This window comes from Xenopus tropicalis, chromosome 6, assembly GCF_000004195.4.
Source record: "Xenopus tropicalis strain Nigerian chromosome 6, UCB_Xtro_10.0, whole genome shotgun sequence".
NCBI lineage: Eukaryota > Metazoa > Chordata > Amphibia > Anura > Pipidae > Xenopus > Xenopus tropicalis.
The window spans coordinates 106,351,527-106,374,316 of NC_030682.2; the positions used below are offsets into that span (position 1 = coordinate 106,351,527).

At 38.6% G+C, this 22,790-nt stretch overlaps 1 protein-coding gene across 22 annotated transcripts in view; it reads left to right on the forward strand.

Annotated features, from left to right (window-relative positions):
* epb41l3 (erythrocyte membrane protein band 4.1-like 3) overlaps positions 1-22,790 on the forward strand; it is a 168,749-nt gene that overhangs the window by 101,382 nt on the left and 44,577 nt on the right. For all 22 annotated transcript variants that reach the window (XM_031903973.1, XM_031903967.1, XM_018095038.2 and 19 more), the window contains exons 3-4: positions 321-515; positions 19,834-19,938. In XM_031903973.1, the coding sequence (XP_031759833.1) occupies positions 462-515; positions 19,834-19,938 (159 nt within the window). In that variant the 5' untranslated portion in view covers positions 321-461. The remainder of the gene's footprint in view (positions 1-320; positions 516-19,833; positions 19,939-22,790) is intronic.

The following is a 22,790-nucleotide window of genomic DNA, read 5'->3' on the forward strand; positions in this document are numbered from 1 at the left end:
CTTTGTTGGGATCAAGTACAAGTGTTTTGTTATTACAGAGAAAAGGGAAATTTTCTTTCTCAATAATTTGATTAAAATGGAGTCTGTAGTTCACATCACGTGTATAGAAAGGCAGTTTTGTGCAATACACTTTTGTGTAGCATAAGGATTCCTTAATTTATTTGATTAGCACCTAGATTTGAATAAAAATTTTTGCAGCTGAAAGAGTTACCCTAAATCTAAATATGACTGTTTGCAAGAACCTGTATAGTTATTTCTTGAACACCATTTATTTACCATCTCTTTAAGTTAATATATCTCTCTGCTTTATCTCTCCGCAGAACCCAGACAAGGACTGGGATAAAGAGGCTGCAACAAAACCGCTAGAGTATCAGCAACTTGAAGACGACAAAGTTTCTCAAAAATCAGGATCCAGCAAACTTTCCAAGTCACCTCTGAAATCTGCAAGGAGGCCGAAAAACATGCAGGCTAAAGTCATGCTTCTTGATGGGTCAGAGTACTCCTGTGAGGTGGAGGTAAGTCTCAAATACATCTAACATATAGTCCTGAATCATGGTCTGCTCCCCTGGATAATCAGAAGTCAAAGTACATCTACATGCCATATACAGGTATGGGATCCATTATCCAGAAACTCGTTATCCAGAATGATCCGAGTTACAGAAAGGCCTAAAACATAACTAATCTTTATTGGAGGGAAACCAATCCTGTTGGGTTTGATTAATGTTTAAATGATTATTTATTACACTAAGGGACACATTCATCAATGTACGATTCCCAATACAAAAAAATCATATTTTTTTCTAAGTTTTAGAACTGTGCGTATTTTCTGCGATTTTTTCGTTAAGTTGCACGACTTTGCAACAATTTGCGCGACAATCGCATTTGTCGCAACGAGTAAGTAAGTTTTGGATTCATTCAAGCTTCAGTATTGTGACTTTCCCAGGGCCAGGTTGGAGCTGCAGAGTGCCATTGAGCCCTATGGGAGACTTTCCTTGGGCCAGGTTGGAGCTGCAGAGTGCCATTGAGCCCTATGGGAGACTTTCCTTGGGCCGGGTTGGAGCTGCAGAGTGCCATTGAGCCCTATGGGAGACTTTCCTTGGGCCGGGTTGGAGCTGCAGAGTGCCATTGAGCCCTATGGGAGACTTTCCTTGGGCCGGGTTGGAGCTGCAGAGTGCCATTGAGCCCTATGGGAGACTTTCCTTGGGCCGGGTTGGAGCTGCAGAGTGCCATTGAGCCCTATGGGAGACTTTCCTTGGGCCGGGTTGGAGCTGCAGAGTGCCATTGAGCCCTATGGGAGACTTTCCTTGGGCCGGGTTGGAGCTGCAGAGTGCCATTGAGCCCTATGGGAGACTTTCCTTGGGCCGGGTTGGAGCTGCAGAGTGCCATTGAGCCCTATGGGAGACTTTCCTTGGGACAGGTTGGAGCTGCAGAGTGCCATTGAGCCCTATGGGAGACTTTCCTTGGGCCAGGTTGGAGCTGCAGAGTGCCATTGAGCCCTATGGGAGACTTTCCTTGGGCCAGGTTGGAGCTGCAGAGTGCCATTGAGCCCTATGGGAGACTTTCCTTGGGCCAGGTTGGAGCTGCAGAGTGCCATTGAGCCCTATGGGAGACTTTCCTTGGGCCGGGTTGGAGCTGCAGAGTGCCATTGAGCCCTATGGGAGACTTTCCTTGGGCCGGGTTGGAGCTGCAGAGTGCCATTTAGCCCTATGGGAGACTTTCCTTGGGCCAGGTTGGAGCTGCAGAGTGCCATTGAGCCCTATGGGAGGCTTCCAAAATCATGCACTGAAAGTTCAAAGTCAGAAAGGTTTTTTGGAACTTTCAGATCGTAAGTACGAAATTTTCGTATTCAAATAAAAATAATTTTCGTGACATTTGCGATCATCAGAAATGATCGGATTTTGTGATTCGGATTCGTACCTTATTGAATCACCCCTAAATGTATGTAGATCCAAATTACCCCGGATCAGGAGCATTTTAGATAACCGGTCCCATACCTGTATTTTAATTATTTTGTGCCTATAATTTGGGATTCAGTGTGCAATGGTCATAAAACTAAATTAGAACTTTGTTTACGGTTTAAAAATGGAATGTAAGTGTATTTAACAGGCTTATTGTTATTTATGTATGAACTCTACCGAACCTTAGGTGCCTATTTATCAAGCTGGGCAAAAAATCATTGTTGCAGCTACATGAATGGGCCTGTAGAGTGTTATAAGAAGTGTTGGCCACAGCTTAAGTAAAGTAATACTAAGTAATACAGGAAAGGTCTGTGGTATTGCCTCACACTCTGAAAACATATAGCTAATTTAATTCCCTACTGTGGAAAAACCATAGTGTGTGAATGTGGGATGTAGAGAACTTAGATTTTAAGATCCAGTAGGGGCAGAAACAGATGTGAATGATGTTGCTTATTGTTTGTTAATGACACTCCTCCTATCGTGCAGCATCAGTTTGGCCTAGAATGTGTAATAACCAATGTAGTGTCAGTGTATTTATATGTTTAATCACAATATGAAGCCCTCTGAATGCCAGGATAGGCCAGAACTTCATTCCAAAGGTGTATTACGGACTTTTATAGCCTGTAATGTACAATGTAATATGTTAGCTCTATATGAATAAAGCATAATAATTATTTAGCACAAAGAAGCAATACATACAAGTGGCCCTCTATTAGTATGCATTTACTTTTGCACAAAGAGCAAATATGGTTCCTAAGTGAGAACAATCTGTACAACACCTATAAAAATAAAAATATTTTCATATAAGTTACTTGAAATCTGAGTGTTGAATCCTCTTTCCCTTAGCTTGGTGGATCATGCTTGACTATCCTCTCCATTTCTGGCTGAACTTGTCTCCTTCCCGTTATAAATAGGTCCTGGCACCAAAATGCAAAATTTCAATTATAAAAAAAAGGTAACCCAAGAAATATGGATGATAGCAAATCTCTATTGTGTTCTATGTACCAATACAATATTTGAATGTAGTTGTTCAGCTAATTTATGTAACCTGCCGTTCTGTTCTGTCAGAATTATTCAGCATCTTGATAATAACTATTCAGCTAATGCTTTGAACCGTGCCAGGGCCGTTTGTTGTACTTCCAGAATAATATCCCGACTTTAACCTTTTCTATTTGTGAAATTGGGCTCTGAAATTCCAGCGCCCAAATACCAGCGATGTTATGTAACATCCATTCCATGCATTAGGAACTGCACTAATGCTTTTGATCTCAAATGCCCCAAAATAGCTCTGACTTATCTAAAAATAAATAATAATACTGGGTTGGCTAAACCTTTGAAAGGAGATTATTGATCTAGCGCAGGGCTTGGATGGAAATCAGGATGGAACTTTAGCTTTTTCCTACAGATAAAATGAATCTAGCATCCAGTTGGATTTGCCAATACCGTGAATGCACATCATTTATTTTTATTGGTTTTGACACATTACAGTGAACAGTTCAGTATAGTGATTTACAGCCCATATACTGTCACCTGTTGGCTATTTTTATCAGGGCGGCTTGTAGGTCTTTGTTTTCAGAAATGGAGCAGAGAGCTGTTGAAATTAAATCATTAAAGAAAGCAGTTTGCAAAGTGCAGATAAAGGCCAAATTAGCCAATGTGTGGGACCCGGGAATTTACAGATAAGGCGTCTTTCCATAATTTGGATCTCCATACCTTAAGGGCAAAGATACACAAGACAATTAGTAGCCCCAACTTTTTAAAAAGTTGCATTGAGTAATCTGCGCAGTGAATCTGTGCAGCCGATTAGTTGCAGTAGTTAACCTATGGCAACTGCACTTGTGTACCCTTAGTACATATATGAGCTCTGTACATATATGAGTTGTTTTTTTTACAGAACTCTGTTTATGACTGCTACAATAACAAGAGAGTGACAATATATCTGAATATAATACTCATAAGGGAACGTTGTTGAACAGTAACTATCCTGTTGTGTATGCTCTGTTTGCTGTGGCCGAAGAATAAGAGATTAATAAATGGCAGTTCAATAGATTTGCATTTTATAAGAGAACATTGTTGAGCTATAACTGTATACATTGAGAGTTGCAGGTGGATACATTTCTGAGATTTTTTGGCACATTGCACTTTACTTTGGATTAATTTTGTTATATACTGTATATTTTGATTGGATTTAAGGGATCCAAGCAGCAATTTTATATATTTTAACTTTTGTGCTTTTTAAAGAGTTTTTTTATTGTATCATTTTTTTAATTGTAAGTAGACTGGCCAGTCACTATTGAATTATTACATGAAGTAAATGGTGTCTAAATTCCACACAAAGTTGTCTATTAGGTCAATACTTTTTTTACATGCTTCTGTTTTGGTAATTTCTATGCCATTAACATATTCTACAGTTATGGATGAAAAGAAATACTACAGTGTGTTAGTGTGCAGGAAGAATAGAACTGTGCAGTTAAAAATAGATCACAAAATATTTGTCTCACATTGCGAGTTATCCTTGTACGTGTGTGTTCTACCCAGTGATGTGGGATGTGCAAGCGGCTATACAACTATGGCACTGTGGGAATACTGTAAGTCTGAATTGCATGAATGCAGGTATAGGATCCCTTATCTGCAAGCCCATTATACAGAAAGCTCCAAATTATGGAAAGGCCATCTCCCAAATAATTAAAATTTTAAATATTAATAAAACAGTAATAAAAGAGTACCTATGCTTTTTTAAGTCAAGGAAGATAATAACATAATCACTGTTAGCTGCACTTGTTGATATTTGTTTGAGAAGATAATCCCTTAATACAGCGCTGTCCAACTTCTGTGCTACCCAGGGCCGGAATTTTTCTGCCAACACGGTAGAGGGCCGATAATGGAAGCCAGTTTGACCACTCCCCCTTTTTAAACCACACCCATGTTATCACAAGAGCTTTTAAGACTATACCCACATTAATGGTGGTAGCGCAGCAAAACCCCAAATGGTTGGTGCTCACTGTAGGGATATCACCCTTTATTCATATGTGAAAGAATTATATTATGTCATATTAAGACACAACCTTAAATCCCTATGCCTCCTCTTCCCCTGTGGATAGCACAGCAACCCCCAGCACATAATTACACATCTTAGGGACCATATAATGACTATTTTCAAATGCTAACAAACTCCCAGAACAAACCCTTGCCAGGTTCACCTCCCACAGGCAGCATAGGGCAGGTAGAGTATGGCACACACAGGCAGCATAGGGCAGCAGAGTATGGGACACACAGGCAGCATAGGGCAGGCAGAGTATGGCACACACAGGCAGCATAGGGCAGGTAGAGTATGGCACACACAGGCAGCACAGGGCAGGTAGAGTATGGCACACAGGCAGGGTAAGGCAGGCAGAGTATGGCACACACAGGCAACATAGGACAGGCAGAGTATGTGCCATACTCTACCTGCCCTATGCTGCCTATGTGTGCCATACTCTTTCTGCCCTAGGCTGCCTGTGTTTATGGCACACACAGACAGCATACACTGACACAATGCTGGCACTGCTCTAAAGTTTGAACAGGGGAACAATGTGGGTGATTAGAGCCTGAGGTGTGAACAATGCAGTGATTAAAAGGTGTGAACAGTACAGGAGATTACATATTTAAACAATACAGGGGGATTACAGTCTGCATATGAGGTGTGAACCATGCAGGGGTCCATTTAATCTCAGTACTGATACCATTTAAAGTTTCCACAAAGGTAAGCCATCAAAGCAGCCAGACAGGTGGGGGGGCCACACAGAGGGGGGTCGTGGGCCGCCAGTTGGACAGCCCTGCCCTAATATATTAAATGTGTACAAGATCCCTTATCTTGAAATCCCCAGGTCCTGATCACTCTGGATAACAAGTCTCATACTTAAATTTGTACTTCTTTGTTTGCATGAAAGCCAGTCAAAGGGTATTACAGCCAAGAAGGTGAGAGAACTTAGGGTGCGGGAAATAGTATGAGTAGTATGGTCCAGGATGTCTCCCTCAGTTGTGACTTGTGCAAAGGCTTGCAATTTATCCACACCAGCCTGCTGCCTGATCTTTTTCTCTTCTGTGTTTATGCAAAAGCTGTACATTTTTCAGTTACCCTTATCATGCTACATCATTTTCGTCCCTTGGGATAGCCTCAGTGAGATTTTCTGGTAATTTTTCTCATAGCAAAGTTGCATGTGTGCCATAATCTTAGAAATCGTATGGGTCTGATATCTTATAAACGTAACTGTCTTGGTTAATAGGAAAATTATTATAAGAAAAATATTCTTATAATAAGAAAAATATTATATGAAAAATATTCTTATTAAGAAGAAAATTATTATAAGAAAAATAATGAAATAAAAAGAAATGTATTCCATGAAGCCAGACCTCATCTGTTCTTTAGATCTGTTCTGGAAGAAGGACATAGGACCTCCCATTGCTTAATAAGTTCTAGCACAACGATGCTTTTGCCCCTCTGCAGTCAGAATATAAAAATGTGCAAGTAAGTTAAGAAGGGTTTGGTAGCTTTTGTCATGGTCATTTATAACGTAATAAACAATCCTTGTTTGTAATTTAAGAACCAAGATCTTTACCTCTCAAATGAAGAATGAAAGCAGCGACACCTTTAACACTGTTAAATCACACTGGTTTAATCTGATTTACTTGTTGAACTTTATCTAAAGCACCGTTCTCCTTCTTGGCACCTGAATTCCAGTAGCAATTCCCTCCACGTATTGCTGATTTATTTATTCTGTTTGAAAGCTCCCAGATTTAATTCAGAAGCATTTGAATTCTGAGATTGTTCTGGAATCTCTCCTGGGAAATCAGACTCCACTTTAGAAGCTGAATTTGGATAGTTCTTTTATGTAGAATAATACCTTTTTTTCTGTTTTGTGCAACCATTTCTTCTCGCTTATCCTTGTAATTGTCATTTACAAAAGCGACTGTACATACAGTCCTTTAAAAGTTTCAATAGATTGCTTGAACAGTATCTTGATAATAAGATTGCCCCAGCAATTTGCCTTTAATTGGCTAGTTTACTGACAGGATCATCCAGGACAAACTGTAGAAAGTGAAATAGTGGCAACTTAAATCTTAGGGCAAAACAGATCCACAAAAAGTAGTGTTAGTACAGGTATGGGATCCATTATCTGGAAACCCGTTATCCAGAAATCTCAGAATTACAGGAAGACCATCTCCCATAGACTCCATTTTAATCAAATAATTTACATTTTAAAAAATTTCCTTTTTCTCTGTAATAATAAAACAGTACCTTGTACTTGATCCCAACTAAGATAAAATTAATCTTTGTGGGAGGTAAACATTCCTGTTTGTTTTATTTAATGTTTTAATTGTTTTTTAGCAGACTTAAAGTATGGAGATCCAAAGTATAGAATAGTTAGTATAGAATAGTTATCTGGATATCTTATCCAGATAACCCCTGGTCCAGAGCATTCTGGATAACAGGTCTCATACCTGACTATCATAATATCTCATTAATAAGAATGCTGAACCCACTTGGTATTAGAAGCTCCATAACCTTGTAAATGTCTGCCTCTAAATTTTCCTGGGTCTTTGGTCATTTGTTGTGGACAACCTGTACTGGGTGTAATGGCCACCAGTCAGCTAAACCACTTTTGTGGTCCCCTAAAACACACTTGTGTATGTGTAAGCATGTGGCACTATGAAGGGAGCAGCCAAGATTGCAGGGACCAACCAGATGTTTGCTTTCATGTTTCTTCCTGCAACTGAAAATAGGTAAGGAGTGACTGGTTGTTATGGGTGACTGCCCAGTGTTTATAAATGAGCCCCACAGTGTTGAAAGTTATTAAATATGTGCCTTTATCTGTTGTGTTAGCCCCAATAAAAAACCTTTCTGTGTAGACTATGGATTTAGCAGCAGTATTTTGGCTTTGCATGGGTTGGGCAAAAACTTCTGTATCTTATTATTATTATTATTTATATAGTACCATCAATTTACGCAGCGCTTTACAGAATAGAGGGGTACAAAAGACAGTTAACAGTTAACATGTACATATAAACAATTCACAAAAATAGTTTGCAGTTACATTGGATGAGGATCAGAGACACTAGGAGGAGGGCCCTGCTCGCAAGAGCTTACATTCTAACATAAATGTTACTGCTGTTTAGAAACTGCACTTCTTATTCTCTCCTTTCCAATTTTATTTCTTTCCCCTCCCCATTTCTCCCTATGTATCTCTTGTACCTCTGGTACCCCTGCTTCAAATAGAGTCTAGGGGCCCTTTTGTGCCAGGTGATTTAAGGAGCTTGCTTTTAGTCTCTTGCCCTTTACATTTCTTCCCAGGGAATTACATTTATGAAATCATAGTGTTCTTGTTCTTTTTCCTTCTATTATAGCTATTTATCATCCTGCTGGTCGTTTTCCCAATTTGGGTCACAGCTTGTATTTCTCTGCATTGTTTTCTGTTTCATATTCTGGTCATCTTACACTGCTCCTAGTAGTGGTGCATTGCAGCTTTTACTTGGGATGAAATGAAGCTGCGCTCTGCCGCTGCCAGTTCCTCTCCTAGGGACACAACAACTAATGGCAGCTGCCTATATGTATGAACATGCAAGGGTCACGCTTAGATATGAAAATGTTATTACAATGTAATAAATAGTAAAAAACACATGTAATTTTAAATATCTTATTTGGCTACATGAAGTTAAACATTAAATACACATTAGTGACTGTGTTCTTTTTCACTTTTAAGCAGTCTAGATATGTATTGTGCATTCTAGATACAGGTATGGGACCTGTTATCCAGAATGCTTGGGACCTGGAGTTTTCTGGATAAGGGATCTTTCCTTAATTGCATGTCCATACATTAAGTAAAAATCATTTAAACATTAAATAAACCCCATAGGATTGTTTTGCCACCAATAGGGATTAATTATAACTTAGATGGAAGTACAATGTACTGTTTTATTATTACTGAGAAAAAGGAAATCATTTAAATTTAAAATTATTTGATTACAGTGGAATCTATGGAGATGGTCTTCATTATTTTATTTATAGTGTGCTTCTAGATATCCATATCAAAACTATTTCACTAGAACCTTTGCCTCATCACAGTTTGTTGTTGTCACTTTAATTTTATTTGCAGCCTCATTCTCAGTGTGAGGGCCAAAAAAGGAAATACTTGGCCTCCTGAGATGTGAACGTAATGAGAGAGATGGGTGAAGCTGTAGAAATATCACTTTAGGACAACCTTCAGGTCCATTCCTTTAAGTAGTAGAACGCACGTTTGTATTGCAGTGCCCTAGGGCTGTATAATGTGAGACATTGCCATGCATGTGTATAATGCACATACTACTACTGTTCTGTTTGTAGCGTCCCCTACACTGGGGAAAGCACCATACTTTAGCCAAGTTGTGTTTCCAGCCAGGTTATCTTTTGAGCCATGTAGGTAAGCAATTGTGTACTAACTGGGTCATTGCAGAATGTAAAATACACTGGCTGGTCCATGAAAATAAAAAGCTTATTCTCTACTTGTGGTTAGCTTATTTAAACCACAATTTTTTTTTCATAGTCATAAAGAGAAACCAGCTGCTAATGTACATAATCATACAGCCACAGGTGCCTCTATTAGATTACATTTTCAAGAGGCAGTTGTGCTGTATAGGTGATTTCCAGAGTGGCATGGATGGCATATGCCCTTTCAGGTTCCAATAATGGGTTTTTCTTGCATATCGGAATATCTTTATTCCAATGATTTTCCCCTTAAAGTTAACCATATGATTATGAATAAATGTAGCAGTGGTTGTCAGTTTTTGCGGAGCCTTAACGAGCAGTTCATCATCATCCAATTCTGGCTTTGACACTACTTGTTATTAATGCTTTAAAAGCCTTATATTGTGCCTCCACAATACTTTACATACTCTTTACTGCTATTAAACACCCTGTTTCTTCTATGAGCACCTGTCCTCTAAGGTCTTAAGGATGATTATATTGGATTGTACCTTTGCACCCAATGATTATACTGACTGGTGAGCAATGTTATTTTACAACCGAGAGAACAGGGGCACCAGACCCAATAGTTGCTGAAGGGCTAAGAGTGTACAGGGGTATTTTGGAGATTCCATCTATTGACCCGTTTTGATATTTCCTATGACTTATTGTACAGCGCTGCGGAATATGTTGGCGCGTTATAAATAAATGTTAATAATAATAATGTGGTAGCTAGATAGATTTTGTTACGGGGAAATTAAAATGGTCACTTCAAGTATTCTAGCTTGAACAGGGGCATGGGTGTAGCTAAAGAGCTGCTGCATTTCCACTAGAGCTTTGAATCATGTAAGGAATTCTAGTAATTAAAAAAAGTAACAGAACTGCTTAACCCTGGGGTTTGCACAGCAATCTGAAGTCAGAGCAATGTAGAGTCACCTCTAATTCCATGAACAGTATATGTCCATAAAAAAGTAACATGCAGAGACGGAATTAAAACTGGAACTTCCATATTAATTAATTCTGCAGTATTTTACCTGTTTTGACTGTTTGATCAGGGTATTCTGCTGAGGAATGACCTCTCTGAATTTCCATTAAGACTTAGCATCTAATGAGCTCTATTTAATAAAATACGTAACCCAGGGGGGTTGTTCACATATCTCAAGTCAAGGCCCTCTCCAATTCCAGATACAGGATATGCATATGATAAAAGGGAAAATACAAATGTATTAATTAAAAAGTGATTCACCTGTTTGCACCGTGTTACTTACTGTCACTATTGATCTAGGGCACTGTGGAAGCCAAATACTCCACATAAGCACTCGACTACAGCAGCAAATAAACCAAGCCCCTAAATATCAGTGTTGTTTTTGGGTTTGAATAAAAATTGCATTTAGGTAATATAAAAAATAGCAGTTGCATTCATCACCCAACTTCTTCTGGTCTGTCTGTGTCCCTTTGGATCATGCCTTTTTAAAATATATAGAGATCAGAGTAGGAGCAGTTGCTTGTGCTTTCATGCTAATATAATATAGCGGTTTCAGTGATATCCATGAAATAACATCATAGTTTATCTTATATCCTGAGCAGAGAGCTTTCTAAATAAAAGGCATAGAAGAGAACCTTTTATGTATACGGATTAAATAGTCTTGAGCAGTTCTTGGGTCCTTGAAGAAGCACTTAGAGAAAACAACGATGAGCTTGCATAATAGAATAAGAACCATTAAGCATTGCTGCATTAACATACAGTTAGGGCAATTCCTGCTGATTTATGATATTTACTGATCATAGTGCAGTCTCCTAGCTTTCAATTAACTCATAAATCTGTGTAAACTTCAGTAAAGTTCAGACTAATTATAACCATTCTGTTAGTTAATATGTGCAATGAGCATATCCAGCAAATCTGCACGCAGTTGAGCTGAAAGTGTCATGACATTTGTATTAACTTTATATAAACTATATTAATCTCCGCAACCTACTCATGCACCAAAACAAATGCATCAGATACAAAGTATTCTGTAAAATAATATGGGAGATTATGTAGGAAAGCATGCATGCACCTTTCCACAAGCAAAGAGGGACTTGTCTGGGGGTTCTAGTTGCCAAGAGAAGTAGTACCTTGCAGAACCCTGCACTGGGAGGCCTATTTATCAAAATTCAAAGTTGTAACTTTTTTGAATGTGTTATTAATTCAAACAAACTCTAAGGGGGAGATTTATCAAGACACGCTCATCCGTACGCTCCGAGCGTGTTTCCGCAGTTTTTTTTTCGCGCCCGCGCGACTTTTTTGGACGATTACGTGAAAAATTCGGAAAGGCGCTGCCGCTGTTTACAATCGTTCGGTACGAAATTTCGTGACTTTCGGATCACCAATACGATATTATCGTGACTAATACGATTTTTTGGAAAGCATTTTCGTGATATTTGCGATCTTAAGAAATTTTCGTTTCCAATCCGAATTTTTCCCATTCGGGATTCAAACTCGTGTTTTGATAAATCTGCCCCTTCGACTTAACAAACTCAAATGTGTGCTTATTTATTAAAAAAATAACTCAAATTGATCAAATTAAACCATGGGAAATATACTTGAATGCATAATATTCGCTACTTACAATTTTCAATGCGTCTACAAACTCAAAAAAAAATGGAAACATTCAAAAGACTTCAGTAAAAAATATATACAGTGGTGTGAAAAACTATTTGCCCCCTTCCTGATTTCTTATTCTTTTGCATGTTTGTCACACTTAAATGTTTCTGCTCATCAAAAACCGTTAACTATTAGTGAGAGATAACATAATTGAACACAAAATGCAGTTGTTAAATGAAGGGTTACGTTATTAAGGGAGAAAGAAACTCCAAATCTACATGGCCCTGTGTGAAAAAGTGATTGCCCCCCTTGTTAAAAAATAACTTAACTGTGGTTTATCACACCTGAGTTCAATTTCTGTAGTCACCCCCAGGCCTGATTACTGCCACACCTGTTTCAATCAAGAAATCACTTAAATAGGAGCTACCTGACACAGAGAAGTAGACCAAAAGCACCTCAAAAGCTAGACATCATGCCAAGATCCAAAGAAATTGAGGAACAAATGAGAACAAAAGTAATTGAGATCTATCAGTCTGGTAAAGGTTATAAAGCCATTTCTAAAGCTTTGGGACTCCAGCGAACCACAGTGAGAGCCATTATCCACAAATGGCAAAAACATGGAACAGTGGTGAACCTTCCCAGGAGTGGCCGGCCGACCAAAATTACCCCAAGAGCGCAGAGACAACTCATCGGAGAGGCCACAAAAGACCCCAGGACAACATCTAAAGAACTGCAGGCCTCACTTGCCTCAATTAAGGTCAGTGTTCACGACTCCACCATAAGAAAGAGACTGGGCAAAAACGGCCTGCATGGCAGATTTCCAAGGCGCAAACCACTTTTAAGCAAAAAGAACATTAAGGCTCGTCTCAATTTTGCTAAAAAACATCTCAATGATTGGCAAGACTTTTGGGAAAATACCTTGTGGACCGACGAGACAAAAGTTGAACTTTTTGGAAGGTGCGTGTCCCGTTACATCTGGCGTAAAAGTAACACAGCATTTCAGAAAAAGAACATCATACCAACAGTAAAATATGGTGGTGGTAGTGTGATGGTCTGGGGTTGTTTTGCTGCTTCAGGACCTGGAAGGCTTGCTGTGATAGATGGAACCATGAATTCTACTGTCTACCAAAAAATCCTGAAGGAGAATGTCCGGCCATCTGTTCGTCAACTCAAGCTGAAGCGATCTTGGGTGCTGCAGCAGGACAATGACCCAAAACAAACCAGCAAATCCACCTCTGAATGGCTGAAGAAAAACAAAATGAAGACTTTGGAGTGGCCTAGTCAAAGTCCTGACCTGAATCCTATTGAGATGTTGTGGCATGACCTTAAAAAGGCGGTTCATGCTAGAAAACCCTCAAATAAAGCTGAATTACAACAATTCTGCAAAGATGAGTGGGCCAAAATTCCTCCAGAGCGCTGTAAAAGACTCGTTGCAAGTTATCGCAAACGCTTGATTGCAGTTATTGCTGCTAAGGGTGGCCCAACCAGTTATTAGGTTCAGGGGGCAATTACTTTTTCACACAGAGCCATGTAGGTTTGGATTTTTTTTCTCCCTAAATAATAAAAACCCTCATTTAAAAACTGCATTTTGTGTTTACTTGTGTTATCTTTGACTAATAGTTAAATGTGTTTGATGATCAGAAACATTTTGTGTGACAAACATGCAAAAGAATAAGAAATCAGGAAGGGGGCAAATAGTTTTTCACACCACTGTATATATTAAATGTTGCTAGGACCAGTCCCACTGACTTATTGCCTTCTACATGAACTTGCAAGCTTTTAGACACCAAAGTTTTACTTTTTGGAAAACCCTAATTTGAATTTGTTTTAGCACAAAAAAATTTGAATTGTGGCTAAAATTGAGATGGTAATAAATCAGCCTCATTCTGGGTGGTTCTGCAACTACCATACATGCATCTTCTTGACAATACAGTCACGGTGCTTGCAACCAGCTGACAAAGGGTATTTTTCAAGACCATTTATTCCAGTCCCTGGATGGAATAGTAGCTCCTGCCTGTTCTGAGATGGCTGATGAGCCAGTACATGTGAGATCCGTTTTATTGACCAACCCGGGCTTGTGTTTTGCCCAGTCAGCTCTTTTGTGATCAGAGTTTGATCATTAAGACCCTCTTTGGAAGTATCCTCACAGCTGATTGTGCAGTTTATTCAGCTCTGACTAAATTGTAATAAGAAGACCATGAAGTTTGCTGGAAGCTTATCTGAGAGGGAGCAACTCTTTCATACTGACTGAATCTTACAGAAGGATAGGGATAATGGTTAAATGCAAGCCTGTTTGGTCTATTTGTGCTGTTTTATTCAGAAAAGTATTCTTTTCGATAATATAGACAGTGGGCAAAACACAGTTTAACACTTCTTTAATGAGTGCATTTAAAAACTTTGCACCTTTAACCTCAGACACACTAGAAAGCTTAGAATTACTGTAATGTTGCCCATGCAGAACTGTATTGGAACCCCTGATTGCAATTCTGTGTCTGCTGCAAGTGGTTGTTCTGTTAATCTGATAGAAAAGGTTCCGCGGGAATGCCAAGCCCTGATCTCAGAATGGCTAACATTTGAAATAATTTCACACAGTAACCATTCTCTTAGATTAAAATGATATACACTCTTCGTATTGCTATAATGCCCTACCAATAAAATGTAGAATTCTGTTTCATTATTTTATGCAGTATGTCTTTTATGGCTGTTTGAATACTATGCTCCCTCTTTACAGAACCAGATTGGAGATAGGAATTTGTAGGTTAAAGCTGGTATTACCATCAGCTCAAATTTGTGGAATAAATTGTGTGATATCAAATATATTCAAAATCAAATATAAAACATGATATTTTCTCTTTACCACTTATTTGGTATGCCTCAGATCTGTAATCTGTTTTAGTGTAGTGCCTACTGACTGGGCAGGTGTGTATCATCTGAAAATAGAGCACCTGTTTCTGAGCTACACATGCTCGTCCTTAGTAACTGGCACTTTGCAGCGAGTGCCAATTACTAAGCCTGTTTGTACCATACTCTGCCTGTCCTATGCTGCCTGTGTGTGCCATACTCTGCCTGCCCTATGCTGCCTGTGTGTGCCATACTCTCCATGCCCTATGCTGCCTGGGTGTGCCATACTCTGCCTGCCCTGTGCTGCCTGTGAGTTTGTTAGCATTGGGAAAAAGTTCTTAGGGGATCCCTAGGGTGTGTAATTATGTGCTGGGGGTTGTTGCGCTACCCACAGGGAAGGAGGAAGCATATGGATTTAATGGGTATGTCCTAATATTACTTAATTTTTTTTTTTTTATATTACTAGTAATGGGTGATATCCCTGCAGTGAGCACCAACCATTTGGATTTTTGCTGTGCTACCACCATTAGTGTGGGTATGGTCTTATAAACCTCTTGTGATGACATGGTTGTGGTTTAAAAAAGGGGATTGGTCAAAACTGGCTTCGATTATCTGCCCTCCACCACATAGGCCAGAAAAATTTGGACCTTCGGTACCACAGAAGTTGGACAGCGCTGCTTTATAGGAACAATATTATGCTTCATGTGCTCAATTTGCACCCTCTCTGCCCGCCCCATGTGTTCTTAGCACAAACAAATCTATTGTCTACATAATATTAAAGCTCTTTATAGATAGAAAAAAATATCTATATACCTTTGTTTGTGTGCTCTACAGTTTGGGATTTAAATTGCTAGCAGGTTTCTAGGATCACTGAACCGACTAGGCATTTCTTTGAATTTCAGAATGAAGTGCGAACAGAAGCCTGAACAGAGAAACAGGCAATTAAAATGATAACCGTAAATATCCAGCTTTGAAGTCTCTCTGTTTTTTGGTGCTAGAGGTCACTGACCCTAGCATTTTGGCTGCATTTTGAATTTTACTTTAGAGAGAAGAGTGATAGAAAGGGAACTGAAAAAACACACAATATAAAAACAGAGAGATGTGGACAAGTTCTACTTTATATTCCATCTCTAGTCTATATATTAAAAGTTAATTTTAAAGGTGAACTTTCTCTTTTCAGCCTTACAGGGTTCACACTCTGCTCATCGCGATGCAATCTATTAAGATGTTTCCCTAGTTGTTCAGCTGGTTCTGTTGTGTTTTCCATTGCCATACAGAGTAGCATTTCGGAGCCCATTCCTTGCATATCCCCCTATGTTCTCTATTGGCATTGCATACATCTGACCTACAGCATCTCGTATATCCTGCATGTTCCTTGCTGAGTGCTGCTTGACACTAATAACATTACGCCACGGTATTTCAGCCTTCAAACATGGACATGACCTTTTCCATCTAAGCCATAGGCAATTAAATTTGCATCTGGGAATGTCTAAAAATATGTACTTTCTTCTGTTCAGAAATCTAATGTGTGTGTGTGTGTGTGTGTGTGTGTGTGTCTATATATGTGTGTGTGTGTCTTGTAAAGAATCGGCACTCATCCTGATGACGATCCTGTGGTGATCGAAACGCGTAGATGGTATGATGAAATAAATCACTGACCTGATTGATGCTGTAGCTGTGAGTGCTTTCTGCTGTTGAGTTTGAGATATATATATATATATATATATATATATTAGTGTACATGTGTGCTGGTCTGAGTAATGCTGGTCAGTGCACAGCCTTTTGCCTATTTCTGTCACTGTATCATGTGGCACAGCTAAACACATCCAGGGCACGTAAGTTTTGCAAACACAGTTGGATCACAACAACAGTTACCTTGCAATGTCAGGAAATATATGAATGTTTTTTAAAGTGGACCTGTCACCCAGATATAAAAAGCTGTATAATAAAAGTCCTTTTCAAATTAAACATGAAACCCAAATTCATTTTTATGTTAACACATTCAAACCCATTATAAAGGCATTTAAAAATCCCAGCTGTCAATCATATATTGCTTGCCCTGCCTCTATGCCTTAGGCATAGAGGCGGGGCAGACAATAACTTAAGCTTTCCATTCAGCACTTCCTAGATGTCACTGCACATCTCACATTTCCCCTCCCTCCTCCTCATCTAATTGTGTAGCCAGTGCATGGGCCTGGGCATCAGGTCCCCCATTCTATCACATAAACAAGATTTTGGCATGATACAAAGCTTGGCTTCATAACAGTGTCCACAAAATGGTGCCTGCCTGCTAGCTTTGATTGAGTAATTCCAAGACGGAAGGAAAGAAGATTTATATTATTTATATAGAGTAGGTAAAGTTTATTTTGCTCAACTAACAATTTAGAAAATAATTTGGAGTTATTTCTTAGGGTGACAGGTCCCCTTTAATTATACAACATGTGCTCAGCTCATGTTTGAGTGTTATGGATATGTAAGGAATGCCATGATTGCCTCATATTTCATGGGTCCTCCTTGAGCATCATTAGAACAGATGTTTTCTGTATTCAGCATTCAGTTTGAATGAAGTTTCCACCCCCATATGTAAATATTCAATATATAAGTATATATATATATACAGTGGAGGAAATAATTATTTGACCCCTCACTGATTTTGTAAGTTTGTCCAATGACAAAGAAATGAAAAGTCTCAGAACAGTATCATTTCAATGGTAGGTTTATTTTAACAGTGGCAGATAGCACATCAAAAGGAAAATCGAAAAAATAACTTTAAATTAAAGATAGCAACTTATTTGCATTTCATTGAGTGAAATAAGTTTTTGAACCCTCTAACAAAAAAAGACTTAATACTTAGTGGAAAAACCCTTGTTTGCAAGCACAGAGGTCAAACGTTTCTTGTAATTGATGAGCAAGTTTGCGCACATTTTAGGAGGAATGTTGGTCCACTCCTCTTTGCAGATCATCTCTAAATCCCTAAGGTTTCGAGGCTGTCTCTGTGCAACTCTGAGCTTGAGCTCCCTCCATAGGTTTTCTATTGGATTAAGGTCCGGAGACTGACTAGGCCACTCCATGACCTTAATGTGCTTCTTCTTGAGCCACTCCTTTGTTGCCTTTGCTGTATGTTTTGGGTCATTGTCATGCTGGAACACCCATCCACGACCCATTTTCAGTTTCCTGGCAGAGGGAAGGAGGTTGTCGTTCAGGATTTCACGATACATGGCTCCGTCCATTTTCCCGTTAATGCGAATAAGTTGTCCTGTGCCCTTAGCAGAAAAACACCCCCAAAGCAAAATGTTTCCACCCCCATGCTTGACGGTGGGGACGGTGTTTTGGGGTCATAGGCAGCATTTTTCTTCCTCCAAACACAGCGAGTTGAGTTAATGCCAAAGAGCTCTATTTTGGTCTCATCAAACCACAGCACCTTCTCCCAGTCACTCACAGAATCATTCAGGTGTTCATTGGCAAACTTCAGACGGGCCTGCACATGTGCCTTCTTGAGCAGGGGAACCTTGCGAGCCCTGCAGGATTTTAATCCATTTCGGTGTAATGTGTTTCCAATGGTTTTCTTGGTGACTGTGGTCCCTGCTAATTTGAGGTCATTAACTAACTCCTCCCGTGTAGTTCTAGGATGCTTTTTCACCTTTCTCAGAATCATTGATACCCCACGAGGTGAGATCTTGCGTGGAGCCCCAGAGCGAGGTCGATTGATGGTCATTTTGTGCTCCTTCCATTTTCGAACAATCGCACCAACAGTTGTCACCTTCTCTCCCAGCTTCTTGCTAATGGTTTTGTAGCCCATTCCAGCCTTGTGCAGGTCTACAATTTTGTCTCTGACATCCTTGGACAGCTCTTTGGTCTTTCCCATGTTGGAGAGTTTGGAGTCTGCTTGATTGATTGATTCTGTGGACAGGTGTCTTTTATACAGGTGACTAGTTAAGACAGGTGTCCTTAATGAGGTTGACTAATTGAGTAGAAGTGTCTAACCACTCTGTGGGAGCCAGAACTCTTAATGGTTGGTAGGGGTTCAAAAACTTATTTCACTCAATGAAATGCAAATCAGTTGCTATCTTTTATTTAAAGTTATTTTTTCGATTTTCCTTTTGATGTGCTATCTGCCACTGTTAAAATAAACCTACCATTGAAATGATACTGTTCTGAGACTTTTCATTTCTTTGTCATTGGACAAACTTACAAAATCAGTGAGGGGTCAAATAATTATTTCCTCCACTGTATATATATATATATATATATATATATATATATATATATATATATATAATATATATATATATAATATATATATAATATATATATACATCCTTGAGAAAGGTCGTAATAAGGACCGAAACGTTGGTTTTAACAATATATCTGCAATAAAAAAAGTCCTTGGAGTGCGGACACCATTTGGATTGAGATATATATATATATATATAATAAGCAGCAGAAGCCGGCACTATCGTGTAAAACGAATAAAGGTGCCTGGGTGCAGTTCCACTGGTATGTTCACAGATACTCGGAGAAAGGTACTGCTCACTCAGGTCTTAGGTTCAATTTTGTAAATTTTATTATAAAGGCAAGGGAACTGACGTATATATATATTATATATTTATTAGTGTCTATGGGAGGCCTTAAAGGGGAGGCCACCCTTTTTCTATAATGATAGAAAATAGAATTATAAGCAACAGTGCCTTGCATACTTCTTTTTTCATGTCTGTTAGATTGCTAGCTGCTGCTGTGTTTCAAGAGTCAGAACCGACACTGAAGAAAATAGAAAGGGAAAGACAGATAATGCTTTTAATAGCAATTACAGATTTTAAATGAATGTATTTAATAATATGCCACCTAATATATTTTAAACAGGTGATTGGATATATGTTTGTGCATAGTTCCATCACAATGTGTTTAGGCCTAATATATCCCAGAATATTTTCTTAGCCATTGCTGCCAATTAACATTTTTTTCTCTCTTTTCAGAAACGCTCCAAAGGCCAAATCCTCTTTGAAAAAGTGTGCGAGCATCTAAACCTTTTAGAAAAGGACTACTTTGGGCTTGTGTACAGAGACTCTGAAAATCAAAAGGTAATCGTATAAAGATTTAGGCATAATGCATCATTCTTGCACTGTAGAATAAGACTGCAGAGTGTTTAGAATTCCCTATTTCACATACATTTCTGTTTGCAATTTCTTTGATACACTTCACTTTTGAGTACTATAATCTTGTTTTTAAAGGGTAGTTTACTTTTTGCACTATATTTGAGGCAAGGAAGCTTCAAATCATATTTGCAATGCTTACCCTCTTCTCACCAGCACTTAGAAAAGTAACAGACATGCCGTGGTGTCATGCAACATGTCCTGTTATTTCACCCATCCATTATAAAATGTATTTTACACTCAGTCTGTGCTGTCTCCAACATGTGCATGTGCTTAGAAAGGGGGATCGGCTGACAGGCGTAGAGACTAGATCGTTGGGCCAGATGACATACACGTGTGCAACACACAAGCCAAAGTTTCCTCACTGGCGCCCCAGAAAAATGAAAGAAATATTTACTGCAGCTGCGGGATCTGTATGGGTAGCTGCTATGTGACACACTCCACCTGTAGCTACTGATAGAAATAGGGATATGCATAGGGCACCAACAATACATTTAAAAGTCAGTGAGTGATAAAACAGGCCATGTGGATTCTGGCAAATGCCCGGGCCTATTCTAAATCCCAGTCCAGACCTGGATATATATGTCAAGGTCAGCAACCTAGGTCTCGGAATTGACAGGGAAAAGGCTAAGCACTGTATATGTGATAATTTTTTTTGTTATATAACTTTATCAGCAATATTGTGCAAAAAAATCATATATTCATTTTTTTTTGTTAGGAGAAGCTATTGGCTTTCTTTCATGTGGTAGAGTTTGTTTATAATGAAACAGTAATATACACTTTGATATATGCTTCAAATATGCAAATTGGCAAAATAACTGCAAATCGGCAAAAAATTTGTATCTTCCACACTAAAGTCACATGATGATAATTAAATAATTTGATAAGAAAAACAGAAAAGGGTTTGAACTTTATTCTGTTGCTGCTAAGAACATTTGAGACAATGTGCCTTCTACAAAAGGGAAGCGGGAATAAGTATGCAAGGAGATGTGGTTTTAAATGCCCCCTACCATTCTGCCAAGCAACTACAGTTATTACTCTGCGTTCACGTCACGCACTACTTTGCTATGACACCAGCAGTGACCCAAGCCCAGGGCAAGCTGTTTTTGAAAACAAATGTAAATTCAATTGTCCCATAATTATAGGTAGATCTGTATTTCTTCATGGCCCTTGAGCATTGACATTGGTATTAGCTATTGATTGACACTGGTTGGTTGCTGTTTTACTAATTGCATTTGCATATTTATGAACTATGAAACTGGTGCTTAGTTTGGTTAAATTGATGAAGCCCTAACATACTCAGACTCAGCATTATCACTGCACTCACATTAAATATTATCAATCCCTCTTCAAGGACACTACTTGCAAAGCAATTCAGATCTTACGTACAATCCAGACAGAGAGTTTAGTGACTGCAATTTACAAAAAGAGAGCTTCATGGCAATCAGATCTCACCACCCACTGAGTCATATTTTTCTTGCCGTTTATATTTTTATATAGTTTATATTTTTATAATCCACATTTATTGTTCCAGTCTTGGCAATATAATGCAAATCCAAAGTTTTTAAAGGCTGGTATAACAGCCCAACCATTGCTTTGTACTGAATTCCACTTAGGATAAGGCCTGTGCATTTCATACATACGGGGTAGATTTATCAAAGTTCCAGTCTGTAAAAAAAAACAAAAAAACCCCTGGATGCGGGGGAAAAAAATGACCACAACAAAACTTGTGTGACTTTTCTTTGTCAAAACTAACCTAAGGAAAAACCCAGATAGAATATTCCTGTGCATGTTTTGTCTCAGAAGAAAAGTTGCATTGTGGCAAGAAGCACGTTGTTCCATTCACTTTCAATCAGGCTAAAAAGCGTGAATGTTTTAATAAACTGGAGAAATAAAGTTGTTAGAGACAGTTCCCATTGACTTGAACCTCACCAGCTTTCATTGCCAAGGTTTTTTTTTTGTTTTTTTAAAACATAACCAACTATTTGTGATACTTAAAAATATTCTCGAGTATAATTACGTTCACGTTTTTCAGAGCGTTTTACCTGAAATCGTGAAGACTCAAATTTTGATAATTCAATTCATGTATAATTTCATTTAGGAGATTGCAGTTATTATAATAATTTAGTAAATGTAGAAACTTATCATGGGTAACAGTTGAGGAAATAGTCCTAGCAAGATACAGTGGCTCTCAAAAATTTGTGCACCCTTTAAAATTTTCAGTGTTGAATGTGACCTAAAGCATCATTTAATTTTTAACAAGTCCTAAAAGTAGATGAATAAAACGTACTTAAACAAATAAAACAGAATTATTATATTTTGTCATGTATTTATTGAAAAAAAATAATAAAAAAAAAAAATAACATATCTGCCTGTGGCAAAAGGAAGTGAATCCTTAGGATTATCATATAATTTGAAGGTGAAATCAGAGTCTGGTGTTTTAAGTGCAGGTGTTCAGGTGTGAGTGAGAAATCCTGTTTTATTTAAAATATAGGTGATGCAACAAAGCCTGATCACACATACAACACATTTGTGGATGTGTATCATGGCACGAACAAAGGAGGGGTCTGAGGACCTCAGAAAAAGGGTTGTTGATGGAGATAAAGCTGGAAAAGGTTACAGGACTTATCTATAAAGAGTTTGGACTCCACCAATCAACAGTCAGACAGATTGTGTACAAATGGAGGAAATTCAAGACTGTTGCTACCCTACCCAGCAGTGGATAACTGCAAGGCGTCTCATAGTCTGTATGGTTACGAAGGAGCCCAGGGTAACTTCTT